This window comes from Chionomys nivalis, chromosome 7 (assembly GCF_950005125.1).
Source record: "Chionomys nivalis chromosome 7, mChiNiv1.1, whole genome shotgun sequence".
Classification (NCBI taxonomy): Eukaryota; Metazoa; Chordata; class Mammalia; order Rodentia; family Cricetidae; genus Chionomys; species Chionomys nivalis.
Genome location: NC_080092.1, coordinates 4,377,592 through 4,390,352, shown reverse-complemented (window position 1 = coordinate 4,390,352; position 12,761 = coordinate 4,377,592). Strand labels below are relative to the sequence as shown.

General features: G+C 50.1%; 1 protein-coding gene across 2 annotated transcripts in view; it reads left to right on the top strand.

Moving 5' to 3' along the window:
• Positions 1 to 430: 430 nt before the first annotated feature.
• Positions 431 to 12,761, top strand: part of Ciita (class II major histocompatibility complex transactivator) — a 51,433-nt gene continuing 39,102 nt past the window's right edge. Inside the window, exon 1 of one of the 2 annotated variants that reach the window (XM_057776024.1) lies at positions 431 to 747. In XM_057776024.1, the coding sequence (XP_057632007.1) occupies positions 465 to 747 (283 nt within the window). In that variant the 5' untranslated portion in view covers positions 431 to 464. Of the gene's footprint in view, positions 748 to 10,007; positions 10,139 to 12,761 lie in introns of those variants that run through there. The other variant, XM_057776026.1, reaches the window with a different exon arrangement.

The following is a 12,761-nucleotide window of genomic DNA, read 5'->3' as shown; positions in this document are numbered from 1 at the left end:
TTTTCTTACTCCTCAGGGGCTTCTTATCTAACTTTAAAAAAGATAAAAATAACTTAGCTGGGCAGAGGTGGTTCACAACTTTAACCCCAGCATCGGGAGACAAGAGTAGGTGGATCTCTGTGAGTTCAAGGCCAGTCTGGTCTACTGAGTGAGTTCCAGGACAGCCAGGGCTATGCAGACAAACCCTGTCTTGAAAAACTTGAACAACTTTTTTAAAAAGATAAAAATAAATTTTAAAAGCAGAAAGAAAAGCAGAAATTCCCTTATCTCTATCCGAATCACCCTGAACTCATTTCCGTTCGCCAGGCACCCCGGTCTGCACACGAATGAGGAAATATTCCTAAGAAGGAATAGGCCGCACTGACAGCAGAGGTTCCCTCATCCTGGCTCTCACTTCATATTTTGGATGCTGCAAGGCTGTGTGAGAGGAGACTCCAGGCGGCTGGGCTGCGCCGGGCACTGCCATGAACCACTTCCAGGCCATTCTGGCTCAGGTGCGGATGCTGCTCTCCAGCCAGCAGCCCAGGCAGGTGCAGACCCTCCTGGACAGCCTGCTGGAAGAAGAGCTGCTCTCCCGGGAATACCACTGTGCCCTGCTCCGGGAGCCTGACGGCGAAGCTCTGGCCCGGAAGATTTCTCTGAGCCTGCTGGAGAAAGGGGGCTTAGGCTTGGCTTGCTCGAGCTGGGTCCATAGCAGGCTGCAGGACCCAGTGTTAGAGAGGGTCACCAGCTACAGGGACCATGGAGGTAAGCCGGCATCCCTTGGAGTCAAGAGCAGCGATGTGTGGCCAGCCCTAAGGTGTCCTTTCCTCTCTGAAAGGGAAATCCATGGACAGGATGCAGGGCGAGCTCCTGGAAACTCTGGGTGACTGAGTGCTGAGGGCATGTAGCATGCTTCCCACATTGAGTAGAGCATCCTCAGGGGATACTGCTGACCACCTGCTTGGTCCATGCCTAAGAGCCATCAACACTGGACTGCAAGGTGCACGGTAGACAGAAGGACCCCTGCTTCTAGCTAACACACCATCTAGTGGGAAGACAGAAAGAGGTATAATTAGTCACTTCAGGTCAAAAACAGAGAAACTGTGTCTGGGGATGAAATTCAGTTGGTAGAGGACTGGCCTAGCAAGCACAAAGTACTAAGTTTGATCCCAGCATTGCTTAAAGGGGAAGTAATAGTGCACATTTGTAATTTCAGCACTTGGAAGATGCAATCAGGAGAATTAGAAGCTCATCCTTGGCTGTACAGTGATAGCAGCCTGTGCCACATGAGACCCTGTTTAAAAACGTAGGGAAAGGGAGGTTGTGAAAATAGGGGGCGAAAGAGCTGGGGATCAGAGGGCAGTGTGTGTGTGTGTGTGTGTGTGTGTGTGAGAGAGAGAGAGAGAGAGAGAGAGAGAGAGAGAGAGAGAGAGAGAACTGACTGGCAAAGGGGTAGAGAAAAAGAAAGCCAAAGATGCCCAGATGGACCAAGAGAGAAAAGGAAAGGAGACAGGAAATAAAAGAGAGCTGGAAGGAAAGGATTGAAAATCTGGCAGGAGACAGAGACATGGAGAAATAGAAGCCAGTTCACGAGGAAAGAGAAGGGGTGTCTTATTTTTAAAAAAAAATTGCATTTATTTCTTTGTGAGGGAGGTCAGAGGACAACTTGTGGGAGTTGATTCTCTCTTTCCGTGTGTGTTCCAGAGATTGAACTCAGGTCATCAGTACCTTTACCGCCTGTCCTGGTGTCTTAGGGTACCGCTACAGTGTTCTTTTCGTTCACTTCCTTTGGTGCTGAGGATGGAACCCAGGTCTTTGTGTGTACTGGCATGTGCTCCATCATTGAGCTCCACCCTAGCCTGCTTCTGCCTCTTAAGTCCAGAGAGAAGTCAGTGTCGCTGCCTCTGCTCCCATCCGTCCCTCCCTCAGCATGTCTGACTTCCTCCTCAGGAGCAAAGAGATGCTCACTGAGACAGATCTTTTTCTGTTCTCCATGTATGCTGTTTGGTATCAGACCAGGGCCACAGATTCCAGCCTCTTTGGTCCCATCATGCTTCCAAAGCTACATCCTACAATTGGTACCTATGGAGTCCTTGGAGTGTGTAGGGCACAGGTGAAACAATCCGTACCCACTTCCCAGGTCTCCCACCCATCCCAGTCCTTTGAATGCATGTGTCCCTCATCTAATGCACAAAGCAGAGGCTAACTAGATGCCTCAAGGGAGGAAGTCGCAGAGGCCAGTTTAGAACACAGACAAGTGCTCCTGAGTCTGACGGGGGTGGGGAGTGTTCAATGTTTTTTGATGACTATGAAACACTAGACAATGCCATGTTTCTGCTATGGCATATGCATTATATATCAGTGGGGCTGGCTGTTCTTGTGTATAAATTCCCAAGTCGATGGTATCTTTCCTCTGCTGAACACAACTCTCATTCCCTCCCTCCTGACACAGACACAGTAGGAAATCTTTACTCTCTTTCATCTCTCTGGATTTCCAACAGGGGGAAAGTGGCCATTGTCATCCCTACTGGGGCAGCTCTCCACCTGGGGAAGCAGTGCAAGTCTTCCTCTTTCTCCTGACCACCACCAAGGGCAGCTCCCTCCCTCCACTGATGCCCACACCTCAGCCACTGCTATCCCCTCTTCCTGAGTACACTGGTTCCTGTTTTTTAACTCCGTTTCCTTCCTGGGGGTGTAATATTTTGTTTTGGATCTCACGTGACTTCAGAAAATGGAAGTGGACTTAGGGTATGATCATCAGGGGCTGGGAGACAGAGGGGCATGTTCCCTATTCCCTCTTCCTGCCCTCCAAGCCAGCTCTGTCCCAGACTGGGGACACACATGGTGTGTGTGTGTGTTTGTGTGTGTGTGTGTGTGTGTGTGTGTGTGTGTGTGTGAGAGAGAGAGAGAGAGAGAGAGAGAGAGAGAGAGAGAGAGCAGACAGAGATGGAGAATGGGGGAGGGGAGGTCCCACAGGGAGGAAAGCACACTGACTGAATTCAAAAGAAAGTTGCAAAAAGGAAACCACTGGTGTTGGGTTTGTGCTCACTTGGGAAGGATCTAGGCCCTCCACTGCCCTGACACCACACTGGCTCCGCATCACTGAGGAAAATCTGGATGCTAGCACACAGGCCTGCCACATTCTCCGGCCTCAATCCCTGCTGTTGTCTCCTGCAGCCCCTCCCATGTCCCCAGTGTCCCCAGATGCATCTGCTCACCGCCTGCCTCAGGACCTCTGTGTGTTCTCTCCTCTGCCCGTAGTCCTCTTCCCCAGGAATCCTCTTGACCAACGGCTTAAAATGTCCTTTAACTCTTGCTTCCAATATCACTTATCGTCAAAGCCTACCCTGAACATCCCAAGTCATACAAGTCCCTCCCTGCTGTAACCCCGTGCTGAGGGGACAGGGACAGGAGGGTCTCTGGGGCGTTCTGGCTGTCACCCTAGTGCCGGGTTCAGCAGAGACTGTCTCAGGGGATAAAAGTGGAGAGAGATAGAACAGGACATCCAGTTCCCTCCCTTGACCTCTGTGCCTGTCTGCAAACACCTCTCTCTTTCTCTCTCTCTCTCTCTCTCTCTCTCTCTCTCTCTCTCTCTCTCTCTCTCTCTCTCTCTCCTCCCCCCCCTCTCTCTCTCCACACACACACACACACACACAGCGCATATCCTGCCCAGACTGACTTCTTTTTAACCATCTATATAATTTATTATTGTGTTTTGTGTGTTTGTGAAGAAATTTCACAGGACACAAGCTTATGTGTGTCAAATGCCCTATGGTATCATCCTAGGGACACATTTGGCATGAATGTTGGATGGATTGATGAGTGGATGGTGGGTATGTGGGTAGATGAATAGGTGTCAGTGAATGATTAGGTAAGGGAGTGGGTGAACATGATGGGTGGGTGGTTGGATGGATGGATGGATGGATGGATGGATGGATGGATGGGTGGATGAATGGGTGGGTGGATGAATGGATGGAGGGTGGGTGGGTGGATGAATGGGTGGGTGGATGGGTGAGTGGGTGAATGGATGAATGGATGGATGGTGAAAGGTAGTTGAATGAGTGGGTAGATTGATAAATGGATGCATGACAGTGGGAATAGGTTTATGGATGGATAGGTAGATGAGTGAGTAGGCAAATAGGCGAGGTAGAAGAAGGTAGATAGGTGGATAGGTGAGTGCATGGGTGGATGGGTAGGTGACTAGGTGGATGAATGGATAGATATGTATATGTACATATGTATTTATGAATGGATGGATGGATGGATAGGTAGATAGGGGTGGGTAGATGGATGAATGGATAAATTATTGGGCGAGTGTGTGGGTGGGTAGACAGATGGTGAACATATATGGGTCATGCACTACCGTTATTCTCTCTTTACAAATGAATAAGCCCGGGCCCGGAGAAGTTAAGTAACCACGTGCCTTGGAGCTAGGAGAGGGCTATTTCATCTAAAGAGAGAGGACCCATTCCAGACTTTTCTGCTTGACTCCCTTTTCTGAACAGCCCCAGGATCCAGAAAATCTACCAGAACAGGTGAGCAACCACTAAACTTTAACGGACTGATGACAGGTGGTGGCCTGTCCTCACTGCAACCGTATAAGAAAGTCATGTTTGGAAGAAGACCTGGAAGGCTGACTCTGATCTACAGAGAGCAGCCTGTGTACACACAGCCCCAGGAGAGCTCCAGGGAGTCTGGAGCTCACGGTTTCATCCTGAGGAAACTCAGTGAGCTCAATGAGAAATCAAATCAGACACTCAGACAGAAGCTGATAGCCCCTGAGAGGGTAGCCACATGCCAGGGAAGGGCAAACTTGGAAGGGTCCTGATGAAAAAATTAGCTGTAAAATAGAGGTGACAGGAGTCACAGAGTCACTGCTCTGACATTTAATGTGAGACACGAACATTCCCAGTCCCAGTCAGCTGCTTCTGACTCCGAGACATCAAAGCTGGTGTCTTAGGTGACCATGGTCTGGTGTGAACAGGAGAGGGTAGCCCCAGTCTTGGGTTTGTTGATGAGCTAGGAAGTCTTTTAATCTTTTTTTCTCTGATATTCAGGACATCCCTTCCAGATTCCTGACTCTGGGCTATTTTTTATTGCAGCATACTGTTTTGAGTACTACATTACTGCACACTGTCTCGGGGACTCTGGGATTTCTTCATATGGGTTCCACTCTGGGAAACACAGCATAAAGTCTCCCTCTAGGATGCTACCTGATTTATTGGAAAGGGACGTTCCCTAGCCCCCAGCTTCCTTCCCTGTTTGGAGGTGAGGGTGAGGGACTGCCCATATGGGCTCCTCCCTCCTCCCTCTTCCAGGTGTCTTCCCCAGCTCCTGCCCTGCTCCCAGCAGCAGCCTCCTGACCTTCTGGACTCAGTTTTTCCCCTGGTATGCCTCCCAGCAGTTAGCCTGTGGTTCTTTCACTCCCAGAAGCCACAAAAGGAGAAGTGCCTGTGCTGGGAACAGGAAGTTGGCACTTCCAGGAGGATTTTCCCAGCCTACTCTGTGTCCTCTTGCCTCAGAACTTGGCTCCTGACCAAGTCAGGGACTATTTCTGATTCTGATGCTATCGCCTTGAGTGGCTCACCTGGACCCGTCCTTCCAGTCACCTCCAGGCACTTCATGTCTCCCTCCAGCACACTTTATTCATCCCCCAACCTTCTGCAATCTACTTCTCAATGAATCCATTTATAACCCATATTGACTTAGCAAATTCATTAGCTTTCCTATTTTCCTATCCACTCACTTGTCACCACTTCCACCCACCCATTCATCCACCCACCCACCCTCCATCCATTTGCGTGCCATCCATCTGGAAGTGGCATTCTCACAGGACTTCCTGCCTTCCTAACTTGTAACATGCCACCTTTAGCCTAACCTACCGTTTTTGTCTCCTCCCCGAGTCACTTATTTAGCTCCCCCTGGGAATTATGTGTATCCCAAGAACCATGAGGCAAAAAGACACTTATGACAAGCGAAGGGACCGTCTTTATTCACTTAGGACTCGAGCCAGCCTTGATCAGCAAACAGTTGCCCTTCATCCATTCAGACAATTCCAGAGTTGGGTGTGCACATACACACACGGACATGTTGTCCATCTGGACATGTTTGGGGAGTGGGATGTGCATGCATATGTGTATACCTGTGAATAGACACCAGAGATCACCATTGGTGTCTTCCTTAATCACTCTTTACCTTCTGTTTTGAGACAGAGTCTCTCAGTAAACTTGGAGCTCACTAATTGCTCAACACTAAGGCCATCAAGTTCTAGTGATCCTCCTGCTCTGGGATCATAGGTGCAGAGGACCATGCCAGTTTTTACTTGAGTGCTGGGATCTGAGTTCAGATCCTCATGTTTGTACAGTAAACACTTTGACAGTGGAGCATCTCCTAGTTCCCAAATAAGGCTTTAAGGAAAAGATTGCCCAGGGCTGGGTTGACCCTTCCTTTCCATGCCTTGTCTCCATTTACCTCATACTGGGAGGGTATAATTTGCTGTCTACGCTATCCTGTGCCCTTCCTTTGCTTTCCCATCTTCACTGACCTCTGATGGGTACCAGCATTGTTCTGAATCTCCAGCATTATTCTTCTGGGTGCTGATATGGCACCCTGTCACAGTTCAGAAACTGTCTGCACAGGCATGGGCACACTTCTCCTTAATTATTGAGGCACATAGATCTGGGATCTAGGGATGTCAAGGAGGATGTAGAGAAACCAGGTAAGAGCACAAGTGCATGGTGCTGCCAGCCAAGTGTATTCAAGCTGAGCCCTACTGTAACACAGACTCGCCTTGGTGATGCAACTCTGGGGTGCCTGGGGGCCATCAGAACTATCTGCCTCTAAAAAAAGAAGGGACCTCACATGTGTCTCAGAAGAGCAGAGTATCTGACGCCAGTACCTCTCCTTGACTCCAGGTCATGAGGCTGGGAGTGGGGCATAGTGAGATTTCTACTGTTAGCTGTTTTCCCCTACCAAACAAAAGCTGTTTCAAGTTGACTCCTAGCATTTCTCATTTGTCTGTCTACTTCCCTCTTGGGACTTTAGCAAGCAGTAAAGATGGCTATAAAACTGTCACCATACAAAGACAGTTACTGCACACATTTTACCCATGGGGAAACGAAGGCTCTCAGATGGGAATCGAGGAGCTTAAGGTCACTCGGCTGCCAGGAACAGCCACGCCACACTTTGTGCCCCAGAAGTCACCCACTTTGGTGCCACGCTCACAGTCCTCCTACCACCCACACGAGGATTTCCTTGACGTGTTTTCCCAAACCGTTCAGGCTTATAATTCATTTTCAAAGCAAGTTTTGTTTTCTGCGACGAGGAGGGGAAAGAGTCCAAACAGCAGTGTTGTTTGTCTTCGGCAGGGTCTCGTGTAACTAGTCTGGCCTCCGATTCTCTGCGGCATTTGGGGTGACCTTAACGTTCTGATTCTACTGTGTCTATATCCTGAACTCTGGGATCGCATGTATGCACCACCACATCTGGCTTGTGCAGTGGATTAAACCCAGGGCTTCATGTATACTAGGCAAACACCTCACCAACAGAGCCCCAACTCCAGCCCCAGCCCCAGCAAGTCATTTTTAAAGAAAAAAAATCGAGCAATATTAGTAGATTCAAGCCAGATATTGCTCCCTGATGGGGAGCTGCCATCTGTGAGGCTTTCAAAACAGAGTCACCCAAACCAGAACTTTTTTTCACTGATGTCTCCTGAAGGATGGGCAGAGTGAAAAGGTGCTCACTCTCTCTGTCTGTGACTCATTGTTGCTTATCACAACTAAGTCGCCCTGAGCCAGCGAGCTCTCAGGCTACACTCTTAGAGTCAACATTCCGTGTGCAGCTTGGGTTTTAATTCAACATGTAGGAATAAAAATGATGGCCCTTCCAGAGAAATCCAAAGCAGTTTGCTGTGTCCACGAGGGTGACACTAGGGAGCAGGAGCTAGCACTCCCCACAAACCTAACAGCCCTTTGGTGTCTTGTGGGCATGCGTGGGAATCTGATGCAGGCCCTGTCCTGCAGAAGATGGCAGAGAAGGCAGCGGGCACCAGTGTGGATCCATAGCAATCATCCTTTCAGGTGTCTTAGCCAATGTGCAGCCTTCTGTGGTCACCCAATTTGGCTTGCAATGAGGAACTGAAATTAAATAAGAAGCTGTGGGTGGCTAAGGGAATATGGGCAAATTAGAGGGTATCCAGCTACAGGATATGAACCGTTTGGGCTTCATTGCCATTTTCAGTTGGTCCCCTACTTGCTTCCTTTGCATGCTAGCTGAACTTGGTAGGCCCTGGGCTCCTGACTGGTCTAGGGAGGCAGGCGAGTGGTGAGGTCACCTGCTTCTCACCTGGACATCTGAGGACCTTCTTGAAGAAGTCTAGTACACCCAGGAGGGACACCCGAACCCCAGACACTGTGCATCTCTGCCCTCCACATCATGCGTGGCCTGGTTCCTTGCCCTTCTGGGTCCTACCTGCCAGAGTTGCAAGGTAAAAAGGAGGGGATACAAAACTGACATGACTATAGCTTTCACAGGCGTGGTGAGGGGCTTGCCGGACAGACAGAGTCGCTGCTGCTGTGAGTTGGTAGAGGAGGTAAGAAAAAGGGTCTGTATCCCACTGGGGTGGGCCTATGGAAAGTCTTTTCATTTGAGAGACACTGGAAACTTCTAGATGCCTGGCAAAGAGTCTTTCTCAGCACTCAGATGTCTAAGGGCTGTGCTGGCAGCACTCGGCTCTGCTGAGGTTGGGGAGTTATCTGGTCTTTCATCTCCTCCTCTTCTTTCCCTCCTTTTTCTCCTTCTCTGCTTCCCTGAGGATATTGAACCAAGATCCTGGGCACGCTAAATAAGCTCTCTACCCCTGAGCTACATCTCAAGCCCAGGTCTGTCTTTGGGTAACTGGAGGCGTGCCTCTGTAGACTTCTACCGCATCCCTGGGAAGCTTAACACTCCCCAAACTGTAATCGGGCCTGGTGTGTATCTGGTAGGCACAGAGCTTCTGGCAGACTCTACTCTCTCTGGTCTCCGAGTGGTTTTGAGGAGTAGGTGCAGGGACAGACGGTGAGCATTGACTCTCTTGTGGAGCATCTGCTTTGGAGACAGTGCAGTAGGTTCATCACCCAGCTACACTCTTGGCTGCATCTGTGTTGTGCCTCTGAACCACTGCTAAGCCCCGAGTTTCAGTTTTCCTCAGCGGTCACACAGCGGGCTCACAGGAATGTGTCTGTGGGTGGGGTAATGGCGAGAATCGAACAGTGCGGGCGTAGTACCTGATTCTCTGGAGTAACCTCCTGTCATGGGGGTCCTTGGTAAATGTTACTGTATGGTTAGAAGGGGTTGGACCCCTTTTCTCAGACGACCCTGAAATATACCGACTAAACCATAGTGGCAAGTGTTCAAGCAGTTGACGGTTCTGGGTGGGAAGTAGTGTTTTAGGTGGGGAGAGAGGTCAGAATCGAACTTGACCGAGCACCTCGCCGCAGATGAGGAAATCTAGCCATGAAAGGGGAAGTGACCTCTCCAAGGAGGCATGTCCTGGAAAAGCAGAGGGTCTAAGAGCTTTATTAGTGAGTCTCAGTCTAAATGCCCTCAAGGAGCAGCTTATCCGTAGTTGTTGGACCGAGTGGAGAGAAACAAAAGGCCGCCAGGGCTGTAGGTGACATGGCCTGCAAAGTCAAACACCTGCCCTGGAGCTCAGCTCCACCGCCTCAACCCTGAAGCCCTCTCTTCCTACCCAAGAGCTGGCCTAAGTGAGATCTGCCTGGAGGGTGAGTCTCTGGGGACACTCAGTCCATGCAAACTGGGTTTGCCATGTGTATGCTTCTGAGAAAGCACGTGGTCGGTGTCGCGCGCAGGAGGGAGGGTGCTTATCTCTTTCTTTGGCCCAAAGCTGGAGGTGCAGATAGAAAGTGAAAGGCGGATGGTGGGGGGAGCCGCCACAGAGCAGGAGTGAGGTGGCTGCCAGGAGACTGCCCGCCCCAAGCTCCTAGGAGCCGCTGAGGCGCTGGCGCAGGAAGAGGACTAGCAGAGAGCAGGAGTTGAGGCATTGCCGCGGTAGATGTCGCCAAGGTGCGACTGGGAATCTGAAGTTCTGAGGCCGGCAACTCTTTGCCCGAGGTCAGACGGCCAGGCTGGAAAGAGCTGGACGGGTGTGCAGACGGTAGGGAAGTTTCTCCGAACCTGGTCTGCGTGAGGGACTTGGGAGCTGGGAGTCAGAGCCCCTAGGCTGTGCGCAAAGCTCACGGGGAGGGCATGAGGTGGGGGAGGGGCGCGGGGAGCAGGGGAGGGGAGACTGCGGAGTGTTTGCCGCTCTGGCAGAAAGGCAGGTGCGCACCTCACCAGTCCTCGACATCTACCCAGGGACGCGCGCAAAGGAGGGACTCGGGACCTTGGACCAGGGAATTCCCTTCTCTGAACTTTCATTTGCCTGTTGGGACATACCACTTTGGAGTCTGGGTACAGGGCACTTCTTGTGAGGATTTTTGCACATAAGGTGCAGAGTTCTGGCAATGACCATATAGGGGGTGAGGCAGAGGCATCTCCGCCTTACTTTGCCACATCCTTTAAAGAGAGTTGCAATGAATGCCAGAAGGGGTGGGGAAAGTTTTCCTGGAGACCCAGGCAGTTATAAGGGCAGCCGCTGTGCCTAGCTTTGTATGGGACCCTAAGCAAGTACTCTCTTCCAGAGTTCCACGGCTCCCTTCTCCTCCTAGGCCTCATGCACCTAGTCCCTCACAAAGCAGACCTCTTCCTCTCAAGGCCAGTGGTTCCTCACTTCTGAGCAAAGTCTTAAGCAATGCTTCCAAACAAATACATACAATTTCTCAGGCAGATTGATGAAACTTAATTAAGGAAACTTGGCTTTCCTCCTTTGTAGCCTGGTGTAGCCAAAGGTGCTTTCCTTGAGGCTCGGAATGAAGGTGGGGAGAAGCCCTCACAGATGTATGTCCCAGTAGCCCAGGTTTGGGAAATCTGGGAGACTGTTGTTGGCAGGTCCCTGGTCACATGGTCCTCTGCTCCAGGCTCGGTTCGGGGGTACCAGCCCCCCCCTCAAGGTCTCAGGCAGGCCCTGGAGTACCAGGCCTTATCTCTGTCCTACAGGTGTTCCCTAGGTGCATAGTCTGGGAACCTGGGTTAAATAACCTCTCCGTGCTGATTCTAGCGACTTTCAAGGAGAAGCACTAATGTTATCTGGGGAAACTGAGTCTGGGGAAGTGGTCTTTTGTTGTTGTTTTTAAGTACATGCTAATATATTCACATATATTAATTTATTTTAAACTCATAATCAAGCAATATATAATTTATATATACACATAACTTATAAAAGTGTATATAATCACATTTATTAATTAATATGTTTATGTTTGATTTTGTTTTGTCAAAAGTCATGAAGCAAGCTGTTGAGAGGATTTGAACCCAGATCTCCTGAGAACCCTGTCTGCTACCTGGGTAGCAGACGTGAATTCCCACGAATGTTTGTGGGCTCTGAGCAGACTATCAAAGAGAAACCTGGCAGTTAGTAGAGCAGAGGTCATCTGATGGGCCAGAGATTTTATTTGGCATACATTCTGGAAATTGACTGGAGGATGCTGTGCCAAGGCTCTGTCTCGGGCAATCAGGGGAGTGGCTAGGGCGGGGAAGCTTCTAGCTTTGACTCTCAGGCTTGTCTTCACTTATCCTGGCTGACAAGTGGCTTCCCTTCTCCCTCACTGCTCTGCAGAACATGCAAAACACAAGAGCTTTCTGGACAGCTGTCCAACTCACGCAGGAGTGCTTTGGAAACCCACCAGTGTGTGTCAGAAGGAAAGGGTTTTGAGAGACCTGGTGCACACCCAAAGGAGTGTCACAAAGAGGCAGTGGCCAAGGAAGCTTCTCACTCGGGGAACCCTTACTCAAAAGAGAATCTGGGCTTCACTGTCAGTGTCTTTAACAGACTAGTGATTTCCTCCTCCTCCCCCTGCTCTTCTTCCACTTCCTCATTCTGGTCTCTCTCTCATTGCTTCCCCCTTCTTCTCTTTCTCTTCCTCCTCTTTGTAATTGCATTTTGTTTATTATTTATCTAGCTGTGGTGTGGAAAGGGGCGGCACATGTACCAACATGCATATGTGGAGGTCAGAGGACAACCCTGCAAGAGCTGGTTCTCTCCTTCCACCACGAGGGTCCTGGAGATTGAATGTAGCTCGTCAGGCTTGGCCGCAGGCGCCTTTACCCACTGGGCACATCTCGCTAGCTCTCTCTCCCCTCTTTTGAGATAAGGTCTAGATGTAGCTCAGCAAGACTCGAACATGCCATCCTCCCTCTCAGGTCCCCTGAGAGCTGAAGGTTCCAGGGGGTTGCCACTATGTTAACACAGTGCTGGAGAAGTTGATGCTATTTCAATAGTGCTGTTTTGTTTTGGTGGCAGGTGGCATCATTGTTTCCTGGCAGCTCAAGACAATGATAGGAAGTATTACTGTAAAATCATGGTGAAAACGTGCAACCTAAATCTACTACTGAGCATGCTCACAGTGTTCTGGAACCATCACTACCTCTGTTTCTAGAACTTTCCTCCCCACTCCCAAATGAAAACTCTGGGCACTGGAGCACTAACTCCTGATCCCTGGTGACTTCCATTCTGCATCTGGCTCTCTGATTCTGCCTGCTCTGAGTGCTTTGTGTAAGTGCAGTCCTTCGGTGTCTGCCTTCCTTTGTTAGCCCATCTTCAGGGTTCATCTCTGCTGCACCCCGGGAACGAGCACAACAAGGGAAGAATAACCTAACACAGAGAGATCATGTGTCATGCT